Below are 27,387 nucleotides of genomic sequence, written 5' to 3' on the forward strand. Positions count from 1 at the left end.
AAATTTAATTCACTTTGCTTACTACTTACTCCTTGTATCTTTTTCCTTCTCCTGGCCTCATGCCTTAAATCATGTTACTCTTCACTTAAAGACTTCTTTTCCTCCTCCACATCTCACCTTACAATCCACCTTTCTGAACAATTTCTCCTCCAGCCTTATCAATAACGTCCAGATCCTTCCTCTTTTAAACAGCATGAAATAAACCACCTGGCAGCAGAAAATAAAAACCCACAAGTTTCTAAGGTTTGTTTTTATGATCGGAAGCAAAAAATGGCTTCTCCAATTGAGACATTTTAGTAAAATTGAATATAATTGCCCAAACTGGAATTTGGCCAGGCCAGAGATAACATACCTAAACTTAATAAAGGTGAACTGGGATCTTACATGACTACAGGTGATCACGGCTTTGATTTCTAACTCATCTAAAACAGAGCACCACAAGAAGCACACCACAGTGTTCTCTACCACCAGGCTGGAACACTAGCTCAATATTGACTCAGAAGGCATAAGCACTTCCTCAAGCACCTGAGTTTCCTTTGTTAGTCTCCCATGTAAGTGCTCTGACCTTGCATGGCTTATGTGATCTGACAAGATCACAGCCCAAGGTGTTATGAGTGCAGGTGCAGTGAATAACAGATCTTAAAGATACTCTTTATTATGATAATAGCACATATTGAAGATTCACAATGAAGCTCAAGTTTCCCACACTGCCAGATATCCTTTGCTATTGGCAGCATATAAAGATGCTTAAAAGAGTGCTTGTACTCTGGAAGAGGGCAAAAAGACAAGAGGAAAGAGCCTGTCCTGCGAGACAGAGGGAACAACAACAACAACAAAAAGGAATTTTAGAATGCAATGCACACATCAGGTTTTGTATTTTCATAAAGCATTTCAAACATAGAATCATAGAATCTCAGGGTTGGAAGGGACCTCATCTAGTCCAACCCCCTGCTCAAAGCAGGACTAATCCCCTGACAGATTTTTTCCCCAGATCCGTAAATGGTCCCCTCAAGGATTGAACAACCCTGGGTTTAGCAGACCAATGCTCAAACCACTGATGCATCTGAAGAAGGGTTTTTTTACCCACAAAAGCTTATGCCCCAATAAATCTGTTAGTCTTTAAGGTGCCATCGGACTCCTTGTTGTTTTTGTGGATACAGACTAACGTGGATACAGACTAACTATCCCCTGATACTTGACTAACATATGAAAGTAAGTTTGTAAGATAACAGTATTTGGGCTCTTGGGTAGCCTAACTACAACAATTTTAGAACTTTACCTAATTTTAATTCATTCTTTAGAAACTCTCTTTCGGCCAAACACATGGCATGTTTTCAGATTACAAACAATAATGCACTTTTCCCCATCTCAGGGTCTGGTTTGTTAAACAATGTTAAGTATTCTCACCTACATTAAAAAAAAATGAAAGCAAGTATTTGAATGACAAAAATGTAACTTTTCTCACACTATTCATGTTGTAAAGAGTGTTAACTACAAGACCAACAAGTTAAAAAATTGCAATCTGATGAGTTTCCTCCAGCAAACAATAATAAAGGGGCTGTGCCAATTAGTCATCCCATTAACACTGCCATTACTAATGGACTTTAAAGATGCATTGACACTAACAAAACCAGTATGCTTAAGCATGTTTTAAACTCAGATGGTATGGTTGAAACAAAACTACGTCATAACATGAAAACAAACTTTTGGCCCAATACAGCTCAAAGCTACAGCCCAGTTCAGTCACTTTAAAGTTTACATCTATCATAGTGGCTGGACAAACCAAGTTAGAATTTTAGTCATAACTGTACTTAAGTAGTTCTTGATAGTGCACATGAGGACAAGTGAGAATACTGCAGCTCTTTTATGAGCGATTTTAATTAAGCGAACAGTGATTTCATCTGTCTTTTTAATTATTAATTTGGATTTTGTTAGAGAACCGTTTACTGGAGGTGATGCAAACAGTAAATATTGCTGTATTAACATGTTACCAAATATTCTTTTTTAAAAAAAATCAAGTACATTTGGTAACTCGTGTTTTACTTAACAGTGTATTCCTGCATGATGCTGTATGCAAGTACTATAAGTGCACTTTAGTGCAAAAATTAAACAACAATGCCACCATTTTACAAGTACTCAGAAACAAAGAGAGAAAGAAAATGAGAGAGATGTGTATTGCAAAATCAGATATTGCCTTTGCTTGTGCATGCATAGAAATGGGTGTATGCAGAACAGAACCTCAAACTGGTCTCTAATGTTACTTTGTTGCTAAAGGGTATATTCCCAGAGCAAGAGTGTGTGTAAATTACATTAGCACTGAACAAGACTTGCACAGCTAGATCTCTGTGCATACAGATGAGAACAAATACACCTAAAGCTGCTGAAATATCTGCAAAGTTATTACATTCACAAAATGTAAATGAAAATATGGGTCGAGTCAAGCGTGGGGGTAGGATTGCCAACTTTCTAATCATAGAAAACCAAACACCCACCCTTGTCCCACCCCCCCTCCCTCTATCGCTCATTCACTCATTTTCACTGGGGTAAGGAGGGGGTGAGGGCTCCAGCTGGGGGTGCGGGTTCTGGGGTGGGACCAGGGATGAGGGGCTTGGGGTACAGGAGGGGGCTCTGGTCTGAGGCAGGTGGTTGGGGTGTGGGACGGAGTATGGGCTCTGGGCTAGGGGTGTGGGCCCCAGGGTAGGACCAGAAATGAGGGGTTCAGTGTGTGGGAGGGGCTCTGGGCTGGGGTGTGGGAGGGGGTGAGGGGTGCAGGAGGGGGTGCAGGCTCTGGGGTGGGGCCAGAGATGAGGGGTTTGGGGTCCAGGAAGGGGCTTAGGGCTGGGGTAGGGGCACAGGCTCCAGACGGCGTTTACCTCAGGCGGCTCCCAGAAGTGGCTGGCATGTCCCTCCAGCTCCTAGGCGAAGGGGCAGCCATGGGGCTCTGCGTGGTGCCTAGGAGCCGGAGGGATATGCTGGCTGCTTCCGGGAGCTGTACAGAGCCTGGCAGGGAGCCTGCCAGCCCCGCTGCGCCAGCAGTACCACCAATCAGACTTAACAGCCCAGTCAGTGGTGCTGACTGGAGCCACCAGGGTCCCTTTTCAAACGGGTGATCTGGTCGAAAACTGGACATCTGGCAACCCTACGTGGGGGCCCTAGATCCCTGAGTGGGGCACTACCACAAGTTTAAAAAAGCAAAAAATATACTAAAATGTTTCTCAACTGAATCCAACTTATTTAAAACAAAAAAGACTCTCTTGAAATTTAGTCCATTTACTCATTGTAATCACTTCCACCACCCTCTTTTATTTATGAAGTACTACTATAATTGTACAACTGAAGTATATTCCTTCCCCCAATCTTAGGTGAACTCCTATAACCATTGCTGTGCTGGCTCTGCCTACAAACTAATAAATTAATACTCGCAGCAAAGCTGAAGAAATTTCAGAGCAGTAACTAACAAACACATTATATATATGCATCCGAAGAAGTGGGCTGTAGTCCACGAAAGCTTATGCTCTAATAAATTTGTTAGTCTCTAAGGTGCCACAAGTACTCCTGTTCTTCTTTTTACATTATATATAGTTTTACATTAAACACAGAAATAATGACCAAAATTACAGGAGAAAAGGAAAAAGCAAAAGAGGAGCATTAAAAGTAACGAAGATGAAGCAAGATGAATAATACTTTAAAAAAAAAAAAAAAAAAAAAAGGGCGCATAATTGATTTTGGAGACTGACAATAGTAAACAGATCCAGAAAGCTACCCCAAAGGAAACAACCTATGAGCCTTTAATCTTTTTGCAATAATTCTGATTATCACACATTCTAAGTTAAGAGGGCGTCTCACATGTGAGTGTAAAATTGTGCTACACAATCAGAGTTTCTAGATCACCATTTTCTTAAACCTACCGGTTTACAGTAAATATTTAATAACGTTTCCTTACTGCAGATGGAAGACATTCAGATCTCTTCTTCAGGCTTCAGAAAACTGATGTTATATGCACGCTATGCTCTGAGGATTGCTTTTCTACTTGCTAAGTTACTAAGAAAGTAAGTAACTTCTGAAAGTCAGTGAACAAACAAAGAAACAAACAAACAAAACAAAACACTAGCTGTTGCAACTTTTCATATGTAACGATGAACTAAAGCTACTATACGGTTATACACAATTCCAATTCTATTATTTAGCCACTATGACAAAAAAATCCACTTATTTTGCCTGCACAGTGAATTTAGAAGAGAACAGATTCTCTGAACACCGTACATTAGCATGTATTAAATTTTAAATATTTTAAAATGATTAATAAAACTTCCTTGAAGGTTCTCAAATACCATTCTTACTCTAAATCTGATTTTATGTTAAAATCAAATTTCCTCTTAATCTTTGCACAGTCATGCATAAGTTACAAGAATTGGAACAGTTGCACAGGTTTAAAACATGACAAGTTTTCAGACTACCATTTTTAGCTTGCACACAGTAAATTCAACAATTTTGGTGAAAAAATATAAAAACTTTTTTTGTGCATCTGTCTGTATTATATATTAGTCAGCACCCAGAATACTGCTGATATTTTCTTTGGGCAACAGTCGCTAAATACTTTTGAATGTAGGTGTAAAATACCATGCTTAGAAAGTAGGTCACTCCATTTGGCACCTGGATAGCTAAAAGCTCACAGAGTTTTTTTATTTTTAAGATAAGCATAAGTTATTTGCTTTATGCACCACATAGCAAAATAAAAATCAGAATTCTTACTCAGCATTGCTTTAACCGGAAAAGCAACTATGTAAAAATGTCACCACGTTACTATGCTCTCTGTGAGCATTCAAAGCCACATCTGCTTAAGTACTTACTTTACCAACTAAAGCAAGTTTCTGCTACTTTTTACCTATTAGCCCTGCAGAGTCAAAGATATAGCAGAGTAAGTTAGAATTCTATTCAAGCTTGGGCATCAAAATAAATTGTTAGCCTTGCTCCAACTGTGGGATCTTTAGCATAAATACTCTATGACCATAAAAGAATTGAAGTTGACTTTGCAGATCTGGTAGTTAGTGATTTTCGGATATTTACTCTTTAAGTTAAAAACAAACCACCATCACCACAACCCTCAAACATCACTTTCTAGTCTAACAACATTTATTTGGTCTATTTTAACATTAGTTACCATACAGTGTAGGTTTGCTGCCACAATACTAACTAACCAAGGACTGAGGAAACTCCTTATAAAATCCTTAACAGATTACAAGCCCAATGCTTCTCTCAATTGCACAAGGCCCAAGTTCATTGCCACTGCAGAACTCTACGTTCTGTTTTAGTTGCCCTAATCATTCACAATTACCTTTACGATACCTTCATCTGTAATTTTTCTTTTTATTTATTACACATATCCTGACTCTGGGGGCCCTCTTGAAGTTCTCATTTGACAACACAGATTTAAGTCACTGAAGTATCTTTTCTCCCATAACGTGTTTTAACAGCATAGTCATGGAAACTCAAAAGGACACCCATCCAGAGTGACTAAAAAATATACTTATGACCGGGGATAAGAGCAGTAGTAGCTTTACATCTTTATTATTGGACACCATATTGTGTTCCATCCCCATGAAGTTCCATTCCTCGTCAGCCAGTCACTACACCTACCCGATGACCACAAATGCTATCCCTGAAAACAATTCTTCCAGCTAACAAAAAAATCAGTTTCTTCCTCACTCAAGGATCCAGTAGGGATCTACTAATTTTTCAGTCCTGTCAGTAATTTTTCCTCTTTAAACCCACAAAAAATATCCCCAGTTCAATGTTGTATGGGTCTAATTCTAATTCATGTTCTACTAGAAGATCTCCCTTAACTCTAGGCTATGAGGGTAAACAAAAATTTAGAACAGGAACCAGCCTTTGTTTTTACAGTCTGAAAATGAAAAATGTCCAAATCTCTATGGCTTATACCACAGCAGCCCCTGCTGGTCAGTCAAGGAACAAATGATTAGCTATCAATTAAATGTCTGGGGGGAAAAGCATGTGTGTTGAAAGAAATGGCACGTGCATACACACAAATTCTTTACCACGTAATGTAAATGTTCCCACTTTTGTATTCCATCTTAAAGAATAGAAACTATTGATACCATATAGCGATAGGTATATTTCATATAGATATGTGGCACGAAAAATTCAGTTACCCAAATGAACAGAACTATTACACTCCTCTGCCTTTTGCAACACTACTTGGTGCAGTTGCATACAGAAGCCAAGGTGCAGTTACATGTAATTTTAAAATGTGCCACCTCTTATTTTAAGCCTTTTGAAGTGGCCTGCTTTGTAGCAAGTAAAACTTAAGAACCAGCTAATTGTGTAAACTAACTGCCTGTACAGTATTTGCATAGCCACACAAGTACCCATTTTAAAAAATTTAATTAATAAAAACTTGGGGGCAAAAACCTAATGTAGGTGCACTTTTTTTTTTTTTTTTAAGAGAAATTTTATTACGAATGTAAGATTTACATGCCGGACTATGAGCTATATGGTACATTACTAGTGGCAAAGTTTTGTAAATGTACAATAGTGAAAGCGTAAAGTAATTTCAGTACAAACTTACTACAGTTTGTGATGTCTGCTTGATTTTATCTATTTTAAATTTGAATTTTTAAATAGAGCTTTTTAAACAAGTTTTTCCATTAATGCTGTCAGAAGACTGCCAAGCTCATTGACATCCCCTTACCTCCTCCAATAGACATTTCATCCACAGAGAAATAAAATTCAAGGTACTGCTTGTTGCAAACTAATTTTTTTCCATATAAAATTAAGTTTACAACTAGGATAGAACTGTACCAAAAACCCAAATATAAAAGGCAACCTGAGGCACCAGAAAACATCTGTCTAATGGGAGACATTCTACTTTCAACTCATAACCCCAGTAGTAACTGTAGTTGGAATTTGGGTGAATTTACACACAGAAATAATACAAATCTGTAAATACTTACATTTTCTTAAGTCTCTGCAAGAAATACTTAAAAGTACCAAACATATTTATAGATGTATCTTAACTTAATGCTTAAGGGTGAACAAGACAACCTAGTAGTCCAGAAGGCTATCCAAACTAACTTTAGTAAGCTCAAATTTTTATCATATTTCTGTCTGTTTAATAAACTACTAAAATGCTTTTCCATCTCATTTCTTTGAACAAATACAAGCCTGCAGGCATCTTTATGTAGCACAGTGACACTCAGACTGAACCTTGCAAGCTGCAAGTGGCTCTTTAATGTGTCTCCTGCAGCTCTTTGCAGCACATGATATTAAAACACTGTGTGATTTAATTATTCACCAGTCTAAGTTATTAAAAGCATCCTGATAGGTTACTATGTTATTAACCCCTTGTAGTTGATAAAATACTTGGCCAGTCATTTTGCTGAGAGAATAACAGATATATAAAAACTAAGTATTTCCCCGTCATACGGTTTAAATATGACTACATATTACTATAGTAAATGAAACAATGAATTCACACTATTGTGGCTCTTTTGGGAAATGCTGATCGCTAATTTGGCTCCTGAACCACTGAGGACTGAGTACCACTGATGGGGAGAAGGTTAGACTACAAACTACTACAACTACAAGAATAGGCATATGTTCACTTCTGACATGATAAAATATTAACCAATCTAGCCTTCTGTGAGCTCTAGGGAATCAACCCAGGCCAGATTCTGTTTATTACATATTACCTTGTATTCTCAGCATTTCATTAATTGGATTTCTGATAGTGATTTAGTGGTAATTAACGATGCTGAAGAAATTCTTTTTACCCTGTTAAAATTGCATTCACGTGAATCTTCAAGCTCTCCATTACTGGTCACAGGAATTTCTGCTGCTGAATTTTTGGGAGACTCTTGAGCCATTGCAAACTCCTACAGTGTAAAAAGAAACAGGTTAGTATTTGCCAATACACCAGAGTGACTAGCATATTATAAAAGTGCTCGACAGAATATTTAACAATTGATTTTACATACCAGCTGCTGTTACAAAATGGGACTCTAATTCTAACATTTCAATGATACACTAAAACTGAATTCAGTCAGTATTTTAAAATCACACAAAAGCGAAGTCACTGAGTGATACACAACTTGCAAAAAAGTATCTAACACAGTTCCATGATTTAAGAAGACCAACAGAAAAGTTAGGCCCTGACCCACATCACAGCGTTGGGTAATTAAAGAATGTCATTCAGTTTACAAAATCATAGACTACCAGGTTTGGAAGGGACCTCAGGAGGTCATCTAGTCCAACCCCCTGCTCAAAGCAGGATCAATCCCCAGACAGATTTTTGCCTCAGATCCCTAAATGGCCCCCTCAAGGATTGAACTCACAACCCTGGGTTTATTAGCAGTCCAATGCTCAAACCACTGAGCTATCCCTCCCCCCCATCTATATGTCCAGATAGAATCAGAGAGGTAGAATTATATTCAGAAGGCCCTAAAGAAATGAACTATGTGTACTTGTAAATGTGTGCACCCAGAGACAGATGGTACATACAGCATCTGTCATATCTCACATATTCCAGAGTACTTAACAATGAAATGAGCCAAGCTTGAAAAACCGCACTCATCATGGCAAGCAGCATGGAAGATGGAAGTGGCTTTAATCATCAATTGCTGCAGAATTTAAGCTCTTGTTTTTAAAAAAGTTATGATTCTAGCCCTTCTGTCCCAATGTGGAACAAATGTTACCAATGCAGCGCTGTCTTCTGGACCAAACAACTATAGTGTTTCTGTTGCTGTTCATGGCTCTGCCAGAAGCAGCAGAGTCAAATAAACAATCAATAGTTCTGCTACTCAGAAAGAATAATTTCAGCTTCACACTGCTGCTGCTTGGTAAAGCAGTAAGCAACAGCAGACAGTTTCTGGAACAATTTATGTGAAAGTAAGACCCAAAGGAAAGAGGCTGAGGAAAGAGCAGATTATTGAGTTCATCGTCTTTTCCCACTCCCAGCACAGCAGTTAGTTAAACAGTCCTGAAGAGACTGGACAAAAAGCATCTTATCTGTTCCAATAGCTAGGGGAAGGAAGACTACAATTTTAGACAACAAATTAAGCCTACAAATAGGGCTAAAGGCCAGCATCTCTCCTGCCCTCACACAGAAAATTTAGTGTAGTACAAAGATTTATTGACACTTGCGTAGGATGGCTGGCATAATTCATACTGATAAAGCTTGTTATACATATTTTCCCCTCTTCCACCATTGTTTCAATTGTGTGGCTGACAGAATAAATCTGGTTCAACAAGGAATGCTTCATTTACAACTTGAGACTCTCCCTAGACTCTGATAACCATTGATCCATTTTTTAACCAAGCACTGAATGTGCATGTATCTGAAGCATTGACTTTAATTCACATGTTTCTCCATCACCAGATGATTTTCAATAGCAAATTAACGTTACATGAATTAACTTGCATGCTTTAAAAAAAAAAAAAAAAAAAAAAAAAAAAAGAAAAGAAAAACACTGACTATAGTAACGATTTTTCACTCCACTCAGTCTTTTGAAGAAAAGATCATAATTTCATCCAATTGCAAAATAACAGTGTAAAGTGAAAGAGCAAAATGAGGGACCTGGGAATAAATCTTTAGCTTCCCATGTGGATCAGGGAGTCCACTGTATGAGCCACAAAGCAAGAACGTTAGCCATTAAGGATAGAAACATTAACTGTCTTTAAATTGGGTTAAAAATGTGAAAAGCCTTGCTCAGTATGAAGTGCTATGCTCTTGCAGTACAATATACATAATATATATAAAATTTGGTCTAGCAGCACCAATTTGCTTTAATAACCCTATATTTTGAAAGACTTTTCACAGCTAACATTGCTATCAATCTGTAAGTGTAAGAACAGGGAAAGAGTGTGAAGACAAACGAAAAAGTCCCTTAAACCCTGATGAAGTGTTGCTTTCGGGTACATGTATGGAGGCGGTGGTGAAGGAGAAAGAGAAAAGTATATTTCTGATTCTTAGTACTCTTTCTTACAAACCACGATCTTCCTTTCTTTTAGGAAAGGAATACAACACACTGCAAGCAGGTGTACAGGTCCAAGAAAATCTGAAGTTCTATATTTATAGTTTTATTCTCCATTTAGTCCACAAAGAATCAACTAATTTCCATATTTAACTAAACCTATACTTTTGAAAGACTTTTCACAACTTACATTGCTATCACGCTGTAAGTGTAAAACAAAAAGGCTATGATACCAGGCTTTTGAAAGAACTCTTATAAGCATTTAAAAACGAATTAGGAAGAGTGGATTACAGATAATTTAAATCAACTATGCATTCAGAAACACCTACTAAAAGCACTATGCTACTGTCCAAAGCAAATTAGTGACTTTTGTGTTTGTTAAACAAGTGTTGTCTTAAAGAAAAAGAAAAATATTTAGAAACTCATCCATGGAGACAGGAAATAAAGTTTCTGTTTTTTAATATTTCAGACTTATTTTGTTTATTTCAGGAGAGCTCTTTGGGTTGGGGGAAGGAAGAAGACAATTTCCATCATCACCGCAAAAAATTAGTTAAGGTATTTGGATTCTTCCTCCAAATTAGTTGAAGAAATCAGTTTCAAAGCCGTTGAGATCCAGAGTATTTAGAAATCCTTGAGTTGGGACAGTCTAAGGCCAACATGAGAAATATATGGGTATTGAATAGCAGCTGATCTATTTATCTGAGCACTGGAACTGGCTGTGTTCATAAAACAAAGGTTTAAGCAAACAAAATTAAGTGAATCTCTTTCAGAAATCTATAAACATGGTTGTGATCATCAAATTTACATCAGGAAAATAAAGCTTCTTCTGTCAAGATTATGGAACAGACTCAGCTGATTAAATGACGTAGCTCCTTCGGGGAAGGGGCTGCCTTTATTTTGGGCCTTGCAGTATCTAGCACATTGACAGTGAATAATAAGCAGCCTCAAAGATACAACATAACAGGTTATTTTTAATTGATCCTTTAAAGGTTCTATAAAGTAAACTGTGAAATTATATATCTTTAACCAAGTGAATTATGAAGTATAGCCAAAAAAAAAAAATCCACTAGACTTAAAAATATTTGGATTTTAGGTTCAGACAACCAACTAGGTAAAACAGTCCAATACCAACGCAAAAAAATCACATCCTCCTCCTCCACTTCAGCTGTCCATGTCCATAAAGAGTCACATGGTGCTTGTTTCCACCTGCTAGCATCACATCAAAAGCTAAGACATGCACCAAATGCTTTCCCAGCATTTTTCCAGATAAACTATTACTGTGGTTGTTATAAGGATGTTATTCAATTGTCAATGGGAGGGAAGATGATCCATGCAACGATGAATGGGGTGGGATGGGGGAGGATCTGTGCCACAAAAACACTGTTGCTATTAAGATGTGATGCATATGATGAACAAATTTAAGAATTCCTGTCTCACATAAAATCTTTGTGGCCAATCAAAAAGTACATCAGTCTAGTTCTATTGAGATTATTAGACAAATATCCATCCATAATCTGCACACCTTAAGTTACTGTACAAAATCATTTGCCCTTTAACGGTAATGAGATGGAAATGAGATTTACAATATAGTTCACTATCTGAAGGTGCCCTTATGTAGCACATACACACATATAAGCAAGGTGCCTCCTTCCTCAGGAAGTGCACATATAGGAAGCACTAATGCATTTTATCCTGCCTTGCGATCATAGTAGTAGGGAAGTAATTTTTGTCCTCATTCTGCTGGGATTTTTGTTTGGTTTTGTTGTTTTTTAATTGGATTTATAGAACTCTAATGACCCCATTCACAAATACAACTGCCAGAGTTACTCGGGGGGCCATACACAAAGCAGTGTAGGTCTCAGAGCACAAACCCAGTTTGTGGGAATAGTTCCATTTTTAAGCTGGAAAGAATGGCTTCCTGCTTTGTTATACCTGATGTGCGTGTGCTGTTGTGAATATTTGGAGTTATGAATCCTTTAACCCTTTTTTCGGCACCATGTCCCTACTTACCCTGGTTATATGCATAATAGTAATTTGTTAATTTATTTTTTCCTACTCTGAAAAAGTGTTACTTTCTCTTTTGTAATAAATACACACAAGATATCAGAGTTAAAATTGCACATTCCCTGATTTGGAGGGTATAACCATGATGTTCAGGTATCACAGCAATGGGCATCTACATACAATCCCTAAATAGGGGTAGTAGAACAAGTCCTTTTCTATGGAAATTATATTGTACTAGAGACCTTAAGTCCTGGGATTTAAGTAGATTTATTTCAGCTCATTGAAAATTTATCAAAGCTCTGAAAATATTTACTGTCACTGATGCAATATCCTGCACCCTTCCAACTCTGCTTCAGAAATCTGAAGCAGAAGGGTCCAGGAATGCTATGGAGATACTAAGATACCATGTATGACATACACCTTAGAAATACTTAAAATAGACTCAGCATTTACAGCCTTTAGGGGGAGTTTGAGAGAAAAATAAGAACAACATGCAATTCAAACTGCATCCTCTTATTAACGCTCAATGCAGCCAGCCCTTCCTTGCAAGTGTCACTTGAATTCCCTCTCTGGAAACAGCGGCAGCTCCAGGCACCAGCGCTCCAACCATGTGCCTGGGCGGCAAGCCGCGGGGGCAGCAAGCCAGTTGCTGTGAGGGCGGCAGTCAGGCAGCCTTCGGTGGTGTGCCTGTGGGAGGTCCGCCGGTGCTGCGGATTCGGTGGCGGGTACACCAAAGCCGAGGGACCGGCGCACCTCCCGCAGGCATGCCGCCGAATCCGCGGGACTGGGGACCTCCTGCAGGCATGCCGCCGAAGGCAGCTTGCCCGCCATGCTTGGGGCGGCAAAAAAGCTAGAGCCGGCCCTGCTTGGAAATCTTCACATTTTCCTGAAACAGATCAAGCACTGTCCAAACAAACCTTCCAGTTTTACAATACAGTATGTCCAGTGTGTACAGATTAGTCAGTTTTTCCATGCTATATCCCTCTTACAAAAAAAAAAAAGGGGGGGGGCAAAACGCAAAAAAAACAAAACAAAACAAAACACACCCAACAATGTTTATTGGGCGACTATGTAGCTAAAAATACATTAAAGTGCACCACAAGCCCTATGGCTCTGCAGTACATATTTAGGGAATGTTTTAAATGCATTAGAAGTACTTGGTGGATAGACAGATAATCTGTCCCACTCCTATGAAAGAACATTAGGTACAGAGATGCTAATCACCTGCCACAATTAAGCCTTATTTTAAGAAACCTATAAACAGCTCAACTGTTTTTAAAAATTGCTCCAATACTGAACTCTCATACACTAAGTCTCCATACAGACCAAGTTATAATAGAATTATGACCTGCTTCAACTTGAAATGGAATACAATCGGTTATACTGGTATGATGGCTCCAATTGTTTCTATATGTGGTACTGCAGTTTCTGGACAAGTCAAAATACTTTAATTTGTTATCCTATCAACTATAAACAAGAGACTATATTCTTCATACAGATAGTTAGGTTGAGGTTAGAAGAGGTGGGGGTGTCCCATATTGTCATGCAAGAAAAACATTAGTTTGACAGTGACCACATTTTGGATTACCAACAATTTGAGTATTAAATATTTTGCTCAAATGCCTTCCATCAAAGACTTCAAGTCACTTTACTCATATTCATTAATTAAGCCTCTTAATTACTATTATATAGATGGTAGAACTGAAGTACAGTGATGTTACCTGACTTGTCCCAAACAATATATGAAGTCTGTGGCAAAACCAGAAAGCAAAAAACAGTATGAAGTGGATGTATTTTGTGGAGATTTTCAGGTGGGGAAAACCAAAATGCATCACAAAAAATATAATGAGCAAAATCCCAAACTAGTCTGAGTGGAGAGTAATTTTTTGTGCAGCAGTGGGAGGGGGTGGCACAGTCAGAGTATTTGAGCAACTGAAAAGGTTCTGAAGAGTTCTGTGAAATCACAAACTTCTGCATGAAATAAATGCAAGAGGGATCTAGATTAAATAATGTCCCATTTTAAATTTTAAAATGGCTACTTTAACCGAAGACAAATACTAACGTAATCAAAGTAATTTAATCAATCTTTAATTACCATATTCTCTCTTTTGGCTATTTATTAATTTGAATATATTACAAATTGAGGGTGAAATTCATAAACAATGCCTACCTAATGAGTTGTTTTCATGTAGCTAATGCAAATCAAAATGTAACCAGATTTATGGTTTGATTTTCAGCCACACAACAAAGGACAAGGACTTTTAAAAAGAGTCAACTTTACAAAACTATAGGTATAGGATACCCAGAGAACAAACAACAACTGATTTCCACAATATTTACAACACAGATCTCCTTGTTTAAGTACAACAAAAACAGTTTTCAAATCAAATTATTGGCACTTCAGCATATTCTATTTCATGAGCCACTACACTGTCAAACAAAAATATAACAAGCTGGACACGAGCCTTCACCTGGACAGAAAAGCTTTCTGCCAACTCAGTCGAGCATTTTACATATTCATGTTCTCACAAAATGGCCTGAACCAGAAAGATGCTGAGCCCTCATTACTTCTATTAGGTCAGTTGGAGCGGGTCAGTCTTCGATGAGCAGGCCCAAGAGAGTGTAGGGGGCATTGTCCCTATCTTGGGGGAACAAGATTGTACAGAATTCCTGTTTAAGTTTACAGTGTGTGCCTCATTTTCAGAGGTTATTAGTCCAAAGATAATACACATACTTACTTGTTCTTTGAACTAACAGGGAAACTCTAAAATAGACACATTTAGAAGCACATTCATTTTGTGACAGTTTTGCCTATCAACTGATGCACTCCTTTTTCTAAATTGTATTCAGCCCATTCTGTGATGGGGAAAAGGTGTTCAACAAAATCAACTGATACACTATGGAAGCACCTTTGTACACAGTTGGGCACCCACTCAAATTCCCAAATCCTCTATGAATAAGTGTTTGACAAGTACTTCCACTTTGTGGTCAAAGCCATGTCTTCATCAAGTGAGACTATTGCACAAGTTCCCTGGCTTTTCACCACCAACTTTGCAAGATAAAATGATCTCCCAGGAATTGAATTAAGAGTGCATTTTAGGTAATTGAAAGAAAACATATAAAAATTAAGTGCATTTTTAAAGTTTCTTGAGTTAACTCAAACTATTCCACTGAGGTAATTCTATGGACAATATTTATTATCTTCCCATGTCAACTACATGTGAAAGGGATTGCAGTATATCCCACCAGTGGCAATGGGATGTGCACTATGCGTTTGCCCAAATTCTTCAGATTGGTAAGTATTACAAGACATGCATAAGATGACTATACAGAACTAATGTTATTTATCCCTTCAAGTAGGTCTTTTCTTTCAGTGTCAAAAGAAATTTTTCCCTAAGTTGTTTGTTTACTTCTTATTCAAACTCAATAATATTTTAATCCTTTGACTAACAATGTCCAACATAGCCCTTTTCATCCTGAAGGATGCCAAAATTTACTACCTTAATCATCAACTACAAGTGGTCAGAGTCTCTGTTTTAGTTTCACTCTATGCAATGTCTCCTCCTACTCTATCATGCTGAGGAACTAATCAAGGCAGACAAGGGAGGATCATCTTTTAATTACCAGTGCCTCTTCCTGCAGTACCTGTGTGTTCCTTCTAGTCCCCCATCCCACCTAAACCCATTTAGCTCATATAATCAAATAGTAGCACAGCACAGCAGGAAAGTTGCTGGATGAAGTGATCCTCAATTATGGACTAAACTTAGTTTCACCGCTTCAGATGCAATAGGACAATCTGAAACTGGACCCAAAATTAAAAAGGCCAGAACATAAATCTAGCAGCACCACATGCATGTGTTCACACCCAAGAATTTTATTATGCATTGTATTATGCATTTTTGGCAGTCTGAAACTGTTACTGGGATTGGTTGATTTTACAATGTTACACAAATATCACCCAATCACCTCAGAGTCAGAATGCACCTCTTCTGCGGCTGGATGAGATTCATCAACTGCTGTGGGATCGTTGCTGTGTCCTGACATACCTGAAAATGAAATACGTTGAGCATGCATTAATTCTTATGCAAGTGATATGTTGTACCTCACAGACATTACTGATGAAAAATAGTGAACTTTCAGAAAATATTAATGCCATGCTCCTTCTGCATTAAAATGTAATTCTTCTAAATTCACTATAGCTGCTGCTGTATAGTAGAAGAATATTTTATAAAAGTCAAAGGGACAGTATCCCTAGCCAATTTTTAGCAGATTAATTAATTTTCTCTCTTAGCAGCTAGATATGTTCATAAGCACACTACAGGTATCCAAGACAGTCAGAATGATTTTGGTGTCCACCATCTGGGAAAACCACATAAAACATTAAGAGTACGTCTACACTACAATGTAAGCCCAAGATTAATAGAAATTGAGTGAGCAAACACTTTGTTAACCTAGGGCCTGAACACCTACACTCATTTGCAACCCCAGGTTGGGAACTGTTGAATCCTATGCCCCAACCTGAGGCTCCACAATCTACACTGCATTATGTGGGCCCCAGTCCAGCCACCCATATCCCAGATTCCCTGGCACCCTCCTAAAATGTGGCCACTCTAGCCCTTTGTTCATGGTGTAATGTGACAAAACCAGATTGTTCACTAAACTTGACTGTCCTGGACAAAGTCAGCCATGGGGTTGTGGAACACTTTTGGCAGACTGCCAGAGCACAAGTCCAGTGGGGTTGCGTCTACACTGCAAAGAAATAAGGCTGGAAGGAACCCAGGGTCCCAGCTTGACTCAAACCTTCCACTCCCATGGGGTCCTGAGACTCTGGGTCTGACCCCTAGATTAACATTGTGTGTAGACAGAAAGGGGGGATTAGGCTTGAGCCCAAGTTCAAACCCCTGGTTTTACATTACTGTATAGACGTACCTTAAGATCTTTTGAGGTAATAAGTGTTTAAGGCCATGTCTACACTACAAACTTACGTCGACTCAAGGTATGGTGACATACAGCTGCTGTAGTTAGTACATCATTTGTGCATGTGCATACTCGACTCCTTGTGTCAGCAATGCATGTACTCACTAGGAGTGCTTATGTCGATGCAGAATGTGGTGCACCATCAACAGGCATCCCGCTGTGCAACTCCCTACCATCAGTACACTGACTTTTGGGAAGTTTTGGCAATGCCTGATGGGACAAAATGAGTGGCAGCAGTGACTGGGAGCATGCAATCAACTTCTCAGTTTGCAATTATTTCAATCCCATAATGGTATCAATATCCCATCACTTTTATGACTTTTTTTCAAAATCCCACAAACCCGCATGGCCCTCCTGGCTGTCCACCATCTCTGACAGAAGCATGCAGCCTGCTCAGCTCTGCATTTTTGTCATGAACTTTGTAAGCAAAGGGCATACAATCCTGCAGCATTTCCAGAGCTGCAAAAAGAACCAAATGAGTGCGGAGCATGAGGATTCCTTGGGGACAGGGCCGGCTCCAGGGTTTTGGCCGCCCCAAGCAGCCAAAAAAAAAAAAAAGCCGTGATCGCGATCTGCGGCGGCAATTCGGCGGGAGGTTCTTTGCTCCCAGCGGGAGTGAGGGACTGTCCGCTGAATTGCCGCCGAATACCTGGATGTGTCGCCCCTCTCCGGAGCGGCCGCCCTAAGCACATGCTTGCCAGGCTGGTGCCTGGAGCCGGCCCTGCTTGGGGGACAGACTGCTGTGGGACGTAGTGAGAACCAATTCAAGGTTGTTGGTGGTATTCACCGAGCAGCTGCAGATGGTGAAGCACTGCTTCTGGGCCTGAGAATTTAGCACTGACTGGTAGGATCCCACCGTAATGCACATTTGGGACAATGAGCATTGGCTGCAGAACCTTTGGATGCACACGGCCACATTCCTAGATCTGTCCACTGAGCTTGGCCCAGGCTTCCAGAACAGGGACACAAAAACAAGAGCTGCACTGACAGCTGAGAAGCAAGTGGGATTGCACTGTGGAAACTTGGAATACCCAATTGCTACCGGTCAGTCAGGAATCAATTTGGAGCAGGTAAATCCACCGTGGGGGATGCAAGTGTGCAGGGCCATTAATCACATTCTGCTATGCAGCACTGAGACCCTCGGCAATGTGCAGGACATAGTGGTCAGCTTAACAGCAATGGGGTTCCCAAACTGCAGTGGAGAGACAGATGACACGCATATCCCTATTTTGGCACAAGACCACCTTGCCACTGAGTACATCAACAGAAAGAGCTACTTTTCTGTGGTTATGAAAGCACTGGTGGATCACCGGGAATGCTTCACCAACATCAACATGGGCTCATCAGGGAAGGTGCATGACACCCATATCTTTAACACAGAACTGTTCAGAAAGCTACAAGCAGGGACTTCCTTTTCAGACCAGCAGATTACCATTGGGAATGCTGAAATGGCAATAGTGAGTCTGAGAAACCCAACCTACCCCTTACTCATGAAGCCGTACACCGGCCACCTCGACAGCACCAAGGAATGATTGACCCACCGGCTCATTAGGTGCAGAATGACAGCTGAATGTGCTTTTGCTCATTTGAAGAGTCAATGGTGGTGTCCACTCACAAGACTGGACCTCAGGGAGAAAAATATGCCAATGGTTTAAGTTCCCTGCCGTGTCCTTCATAATATGAAACAAATGGGCAAAGTGTCTGCCACTGTATGATTGAGATGATAAAGGAGCACTCAAGGACGATAAGGCCATTGTGGAGAAACTAAATGAATTCTTTGGATCGGTCTTCACAGTTGAGGATATGAGGGAGATTCCCAAACCTGAGCCATTCTTTTTAGGTGACAAATCTGAGGAACTGTCCCAGATTGAGGTGTCAGAAGAGGTTTTGGAACAAACTGATAAACTAAACAGTAAGAAGTCACCAGGACCAGATGGTATTCACCCATGAGTTCTGAAGGAACTCAAATGTGAAATTGCCGGACTACTAACTGTCATCTGTAACCTATCATTTAAAATCAACTTCTGTACCAAATGACTGGAGAATAGCTAATATGACGGTAATTTTTTAAAAGGGCTCTGGAGGAGACTCTGGCAATTACAGGCCGGTAAGCCTGACTTCAGTACCAGGCAAACTGGTTGAAACTATAGTAAAGAACAAAATTGTCAGACACAGATGAACATAATTTGTTGGGGAATAGTCAACATGGTTTTTGTAAAGGGAAATCATGCCTTCCCAATCTACTAGAATTCTTTGAGGGGGTCAACAAGGATGTGGACAAGGGGGATCCACTGGATATAGTGTATTTAGATTTTCAGAAAGCCTTTGATAAGGTCCCTCACCAAAGGCTCTTAAGCAAATTAAGCAGTCATGGGATAAGAGGGAAGGTCCTCTCATGGATTGCTAACTGGTTAAAAGACAGGAAACAAAGGGTAGGAATAAATGGTCAGTTTTCAGAATGGAGAGAGGTAAATAGTGGTGTCCCTCATGGGTCTGTACTGCTGGGACCGGTCCTGTTCAACATCTTCATAAATGATCTGGAAAAAGGGGTAAACAGGGAGGTGGCAAAATTCGCAAATGATACAAAACTACTCAAGATAGTTAAGTCCCAGGCAGACTGCGAAGAGCAACAAAATGATTTCTCAAAACCGGGTGACTGAGCAACAAAATGGAAGATGTAATTCAGTGTTGATAAATGCAAACTAATGCACATTGGGAAACAAAATCCCAACTACACATATAAAATGATTGAGTCTAAATTAGCTGTTACCACTTAAGAAAGAGATCTTGGAGTCCTTGTGGATGGTTCTCTGAAAACATCCACTCAATGTGCAGCGGCAGTCAAAAAAGCGAACAGAATGCTGGGAATCATTAAGAAAGGGATCAATAAGAAGACAGAAAATATCATATTGCCTCTATATAAATCCATGGTACGCCCACATCTTGAATATTGTGAGCAGATGTGGTCACCTTATCTCAAAAAAGATATATTGGAATTGGAAATGTTTCAGAAAAGGGCAACAAAAATTATTAGGGGTATGGAACTGATTCCGTAGGAGGAGAGATTAATAAGACTGGGACTTTTCAGTTTGGAAAAGAGACGACTAAGGGGGGATATGATAGAGGCCTATAAATTCATGACTGCTGTGGAGAAAGTAAATAAGGAAGTGCTATTTACTCCTTCTCATAACACAAGAACTAGAGGTCACCAAATGAAATTAATAGGCAGCAAGCAAAAGGAAGCATTTCTTCACACAACGCACCGTCAACCTGTGGAACTCTTTGCCAGAGAATGTTGTGAAGGCCAAAACTATAACAGGATTCAAAAAAATAACTAGATACATTCATGGAGGATAGTTCCATCAGTGGTTATTAGCCAGGATGGGCAGGGATGGTGTCCCTAGCCCCTGTTTACCAGAAGCTGGGAATGAGCAAGAGGGAATGGATCACTTAATGATTACCTATTCTGTTCATTCCCTCTGGGGCACCTGGCATTGGCCACTGTCTGAAGACAGGATACTGGGCTAGATGGACCTTTGGTCTGACCCAGTATGCCTGTTCTTATTTTTAACAGTGAGCCAGAGTAATGTGTACTGTTGTAGTGTGGTCTATCTGACCCTGCTTTTTTGTGGCCTGTGTGTGGTGATTGCTGTACATATAGGAATATAACATTGTTAATTAGCCTATTAATTTTGTTTGTGACTGATACTGCTCGATGTCACACAACTCATAGGAACTGGTAATTGGTTGCTTTCAGAACTATTGAGCACCAAGCAGCATATGTTGTAAAATAATAAAGAGGTCTTATGTTATAGAATAAAATTGTATTATTTGCAACAAAATCAATGCAAAAGTTCTGAAATTTTAAATCTAATACATTATAAACTTAATAAAACTACTTAAATTAATAGAACTGAATTTGTGAAGGGGAAAGAATATTCATGCCCATTTCAGCTACACAGACACCAACCGTAGGTTTCACAGGTCTGTGTATGTGAAGCTGTGATTGTCTTTAATATACCCCAGGGTGTGGTTGTAGAGGTAGTACACCAATCCCTGATGCCACATGGAAAGTTGAGGGGGGCATGTAAAGCGGCCCCAATATTGAATTCTCAATGGGCTGTACACGGAGGAGAGACCGGGATTGTTAAATGTGCAGGTCCACCAGAGTCTCCATTATTTGTGTTCGCTGCCTAAGAAGCCCCATTATGTCCTGATGCATCTCTCACTCCTTTACCTGCTGGGACTCCTGGCCCTCTCTCCTCTCCACTCTTTCCTTCTTCAGGCTGTCCACTATGCTGATCCTCCAGACTCTGTGCTCACAGTTTCTCTTCTAATTTGCCACTAAACCTTACTTCTTTCTCCATTATTTTGGGGAAGTTCCATGGCCTGTGTTATACAGGAGGTCAGACTAGATAAATCACAGAGATCCATTCTGGGCTTGCAATCAGTCAACTGTCCCAAGCCTCAACCTTTTGAGCTAGCATGGGAGAGGGGCTTGTAGCAGCTACTACTGAGAATCAGACTACTGTCAAATAGCAGGAGCTCTGGATGCAAGATGCATCAGACCATCATCTGGGTTACGTACTGACAAACCCTTTCAGCCTTAGCCTCAAATCCCACATCTATTAGTCATGTAAAGCGTAGAACAATGTGACGGCAGAGGAGCACAATCTCCCCATGACTTTTACTGGTTCTGTGATCATTCATAAAGCAGAAGGTGCCAACTGCATTTTGGCCTTTATCTTTTTAAAGTATGGTTCTACTTCGAAATTGGACTAAAAATGCCAGTTGTACCAAGTTCAACTTCCAGAGAAAACATGCACAGTTTACAAACAAAAAGGTGGGCTTTTTTAAATATCAACCCTTATTATTTATACTATGATAGCACCTAGAGATCCCAACCAAGATCAGGGATCCATTATTCTAGTCTGTAGAATAAATATAAAATTGAAGAACTGGAGTTATATTTCCTCAACCAAACTTCAGCTAGGTGTTGTAAAAAAAATGCCCTGACTAGCAGGTAGGAGGAAGGCCTAGAAAATAATGAGTTTAAGACCAGAAGGAATGGAGTAGGGATGATGTCTGGTTCAAATAACTAATGAGATAAGGCAATGGTTCTCAAACAGTGTGTTGGGACCCCAAAGTGGGTGACAAACCCATTTTAATGGGATCGCTAGGGTTGGCTTAGACTTGCTGGGGCCTGTGGCCAAAGCTGGAGCCCCACCACCCAGGACCCAAGCCCCACCTCTCAGGGCCAAAGCCAAAGCCCAAGCCCAAGGTGGTGAGGCTCGGGCTTTGGCTTTGTTCCCCTCTCCCCCCACAACCAGGACAGTGAGGATCCGGCAGGCTCAGGGTTGGTTCCCCCCTCCTGGGGTCGTGTAGTCATTTTTGTTTTCAGAAGGGAGTCGTGGTGCAATGAAGTTTGAGAACCTCTGACATAAAGGGATGTTCATGAAAGAAGGCCTCCAATCAATAGGAGTCACTGCAGATGGGTTTAAATAAGACAAAAAGAATGTCTTAAGAGGAGGGTGAACTGTCTCAAATTGGTTGTTTAGCTAAAGTGGTAATTGACTAGGACATAATTTGCTTGTTGGAGGGCATAAAAAGAATTATGAATTTGTGGTTTCATTGTGAGACCCTACCTGATCATGCTGGAGCAGATCAGGATGACATGGTTTTCCCTAGATCTGGCCTGGCGGGAAGTATCTTGATCACATGCTTAAGAATACATTGTTACTATATTGGGTGCAGTAACTGCTTATTTTATAGGCTGTTAGGCATGTTTAGAGCAATTATATAAAATATCATTTGACCATTGGACTTAAAAGGAATTTATAGTTAAATTAGTGTTTTGTGGTCTCCCATATTAATAATTCCAACACAGGTACCACACATAGAATAAGACAGCCCCTGTCCTGAAACAGTTATGGTCTAAATAGACAGGACATAAAGGGTTGATGGAAGGGATACAACATACAAGTAGGAGGAACAATGTGATGGTCTGCAATTGGCATGGTAGTTCCAAAATTTATATTTTGTTAGGTTTTTTTAATATTTGGGGTGAAGTTTTTGGCAGCATGTCATGTTCTGGGAGTGCAATTCAGACCAGTGAAAGGGTGCGTCACTTCTTGTATTATAACCCTGAGTGACCCAAAATGCTTCTGCTACTAGTGTTTCCCTACCTGGGACACACACACAGCCACCATGCACTTTGCATTCTGTACACTGTACAGCTCTTATTCAACTGCTTCGAGTCCAACAGCCTGCCAGTAGTTTTTAACCAGACTTATGATCCTAACACTACACCAGTCCTGATCTTCCCCCCCAGACCCATGTGTTCTGATATGTCCAGCCCTCTCCTGCAACATTCAGAGGAACAGTAAGATCCATTTGCTCCTTGAAGAGACAAAACGCAACAGCCTGCAACATTAACTGGAGTTAACATTCACTTTGGTACAGACACAGCACTGTTGGTTTATATGAATAATAAAACAAAAGAAGATAAGATTTTAAGTGAGTTTAAGTATAACAGATGAAGTTAGAAATATAGAAGCAAATAAAAGTGCTAATACTCATGTAAAAGTCTAAAACCTAATCTAGCAGGATTTGATTCAGGCTTTGTTCAAGACAGTCTCTCTCTTCCAGAGGCAGAAAGTTGTGGGTTCCTTTGTTTTCTTAGGTGAATACATTTGAGATTTTCTGCCCCTTTCTCTTATAGTCCAGTGAACCGTTGAAATGGATTCTTCTGAAGGTCACCCCTCACAATAAAGTTTATTCAAGAAGTGAGGAAGATGAGATGGAGCCTGGTGGTTAAGGAGGTTCCATGCCTTATTCCCCTCCTCCCCTCCACACAGCTGGAGTTTGCTAAAATGCAAATTGTTCAGTTTCCTGCACTCTCCTCCCCCGTCCCCATCAACTGTGTTGAGTGTTCTGTTTATTACTTCCATGTAAATTAAGATAAACACACTATCCTTTGTGTAGGTTAGACTTGTTTAACAACCTTTGCCTAGGCAGGGCTGCCTGGTTTTCAACAAGTATCATCATAAGGGGGAATTCACAACTAGACATAGAATGTTTCTACATACATTTTACCATATTACTGACCAGTGAGTTATGAGTGTTCAGATGATACCTCAACAGGTATCTTTTGTACAAAGACTATAACAGTGTGCAAGGGTCTGAATCACAGAGGACATTAGCTGAAAAGAAACAAAGTTAAGTAGAGGAGAAACTGAAGGGAGGAGGAAAGAAGAGGTGTAAGAGGGGGCTGGTGGACTGAAGGTGAAGAGAAGAAATTGTGAGGAAACTGGAGCAAATATCCAATCAGCAGAGAGGAAAAACATCCACAGTAAAAGCTGCAAAAACCACCCAGATACTCATAACAGTGTCCAAAGTCCTAGCTGCAGCTGTTTTTCTCTACTCCTGCCAGTTCAGTTTCATGTTGGCTTCTCTCTAAGTCTCTTCCCACACTCCCAAGGATGTGAGGAGGGCAGAATGAGGCGGTGTCTACCCTGGAAAGCAGACTAAACGTGCAAACTAAAACTGGGTTCAGAGGTCAAGGTAGATTCTTCACCAGTCACCTGTAATGAAGGTTATAAAAGTCAATTATGTCCTGCGATCACCTCTGTAGTCCCTTAGTCACTGAGGACATACTCTGAAGACATGTGTATACACTCTATTTATACTGATGTAAATCACTGGAACAGTAGACTTTTCTGCATTATACATAAATAGAAAATGAACTCAGATTTCTCTTAACTCTTTGTCTGTAAGGCCTAACAAGAGTTAAACCCTTGCTTTTGATGCTAAAGCAAGCAAACAGCTCTCTGAATACTTTTACATGATCACTTTTCATAACAGAACTGCACTTGGAAACTGTAACCTGAAAAAATTTCCAGATAGTTGAAACCTACAAATGAGACTACACTGTTTGAGCAACCTGTGAGGTAGACAGCTGATCTCTGAAAAAATAAATCAAGACTGCCTATAATCTTTGGTATAATGAAAGGTGACATGCCCTGTGTAGAGTAAGCCTCCTAGCATTCCACATTTACTTACTTTCACACCAGATACAGAAAATCCCAGTTAAATAAAGCAGCACTAGTTATCTTCATATTACATTTCAACTTTCCAATTTGTGTTGAATGTTTTATTTACATAAAGTCTAATCATGAGTAGTCAGGTGGTCCATGTGATGTGTAAAGTAAGATAACAAGCAAGATACAGACTCATTTAGAAAGGTAAATAGAATTATGCAAGATCACCTACAGAATGAGCAGCATTCATGACAAAAACAAGAAAAATAATACACAGAACTGTCTTTGCAAGCAAACCGACGATTATTTTTACTCTTATTGATCCAAAAGCCATATGAACTACTTCAGTAAGTAATGCAAATAGGTACTTGCAAACATGAAGGACTTACCAGTAAGTGATCACTACAAAAGTGTCCCCACAAAACTCTGCCAATACTCCACTTTTGGCCTGCAACATTTCTGCCATGTGTGAACATCTTTGATGGGGCTAAATTTCCACTAGGGACTAGGAGACTAATAAACCCATTTTGAACATGACTAGAACACAAGACTACAAATCCAGAGACATTAACTCTGCCATGCTGTGTGACCTTGGTCAATCTATGCCTGAATTTTACCGTATGTAAAAAGGGTGTTTTGGGTGACACTTACCTCATTTATAGCCATACTCTAACCATATATGTTTAATTTAAATAGAAAATAATCAGAGATCTCCCATTCAAACAAGGGGTTTGCTCTTAATGTAGTCACATTTTTTTGGTAAGTGATTGAAACACATTGCAGGGAGGAAGACTGGATTCCAAACCACATCTTTGTTCTCTTTAAGGATGCTGACCACCGACTTACCAAAGACTTCACTAATGCATGAATTACCAAATTGGAAATACAATACTACCTCTGTGGCTGAATGGTGCTTGTTACACAGCATATTTCTAGTTGAGATTATCATCTCAATCTGCTGTGCAAAGAACATGTAACATTGTCTCTAACATAAAATTTGTAAGTACTAATACAAAGTGACTGATTATCACATCTCTACTTCATCAGATTGTTTGATCTTTCTCTCTAATAAAAAAAATTGAGCATCGCTGAGGAAAACATTTGTCAAGTGACTTTTTAAGTTTCAGATATTTAAATTTGCATCTCAGAGTCCATTTTTCAAGTGCTGTTTGTTCAAGCTAAACAAGGCTCCTATAGTCTACCTTCCCAATAAACATTGGCTTGCCAAGACTCTCAGAGCACAATAAGGCCCCCATTTACACTGCAAATACAGTAGTATCAAAAGGAGCAGCAACAACACAGCTGTCCACTGACATGATTAAAGCACGTTTCAGTTTGACAATATAGATGGAACCTAAACACTTAAGGTTCCATCTGAATTCCTAAAATGAGGCATCCTTTAATACTTTCCAGGACAATCATGTTCTAAACAGACACTGGTGTATTTCCAAGGTAAACTGTGTCTAAGCACTCTGAAAAAAAGCTTCAGAAGTGTTAGCTTTTGAGAAGGACTATGGCTTTTTTCTTATTTTGAAAGACTGTCAGAGGAAATATAAATTTTGGCTGTCCCGTGGATTTTTAACAAGTACACATTCCTACTTCATCTAAGCCACAACTATCAGCCACCTGCTCTGGTTCATTCCACCATAGACAGCCAACCTAATTTAATTGGAGAACACACCCTAACAACCAGCAGAGTGATATAAAAAAGATCATGCTGCCACTTGGTTAAATGAATTGGCAATACTGTGATCGATGCACAATTACTCCTGAACTAGAGCACAAACAATTTGCAATTCCCCAAGGACCATTCACTTCTTTCTACCTAATGCATGTCAAACAGAGGCCAATTAAAAATAACGTATTGCTGTCCAACTTCATCCTCTCCCAGTCACTGCCCATCTCTCCTTCACATATAAGGGTTGAGACTGTCAGCCCACAATAAAATGAACAATAAGCCATTGAGCCACAAACCACAAAATAATCTATTTCTCTAGCCCACTCCAGTGCAAAACCACTACTTGGAAAGATCATTGGTTCTGAAAGCACTTCTACTAAGTGTTTAGGCCACAAGATATGAATAAAATCTTGGATGATATTCCTATTTGAAATCATGGGTGATCCTGCCGATGGACACAGACCATTTAATGCTATACAGTATTCTCCCCACCCCCATTTTGTCACTTTGTAAAGCTCCTCCATAGTGCTAGAAAACAAAACAAATATTTGTTCTGCATCTTCCCTGAGGTTCTTTCTCCCAGTGACGTCAGACTGTGTGTTGTATATTACGCTGTGACTAGTTTCCAATTTTACATTCAAGAAGCATCTCACTTTCTGTATGGTTACAACCAGAATCTCAATCACAAGAGTGTTCCCTA

General features: G+C 39.6%; 1 protein-coding gene across 4 annotated transcripts in view; it reads right to left on the minus strand.

Annotated features, from left to right (window-relative positions):
* ARFIP1 (ADP ribosylation factor interacting protein 1) overlaps positions 1-27,387 on the minus strand; it is a 64,480-nt gene that overhangs the window by 35,691 nt on the left and 1,402 nt on the right. For 3 of the 4 annotated variants that reach the window (XM_054028863.1, XM_054028861.1, XM_054028860.1), the window contains exon 2: positions 7,791-7,892. In XM_054028863.1, the coding sequence (XP_053884838.1) occupies positions 7,791-7,883 (93 nt within the window). In that variant the 5' untranslated portion in view covers positions 7,884-7,892. Of the gene's footprint in view, positions 1-7,790; positions 7,893-15,959; positions 16,040-27,387 lie in introns of all 4 variants that reach the window. The other variant, XM_054028862.1, reaches the window with a different exon arrangement.

Source organism: Malaclemys terrapin, chromosome 5, assembly GCF_027887155.1.
Source record: "Malaclemys terrapin pileata isolate rMalTer1 chromosome 5, rMalTer1.hap1, whole genome shotgun sequence".
NCBI classification, from domain to species: domain Eukaryota; kingdom Metazoa; phylum Chordata; order Testudines; family Emydidae; genus Malaclemys; species Malaclemys terrapin.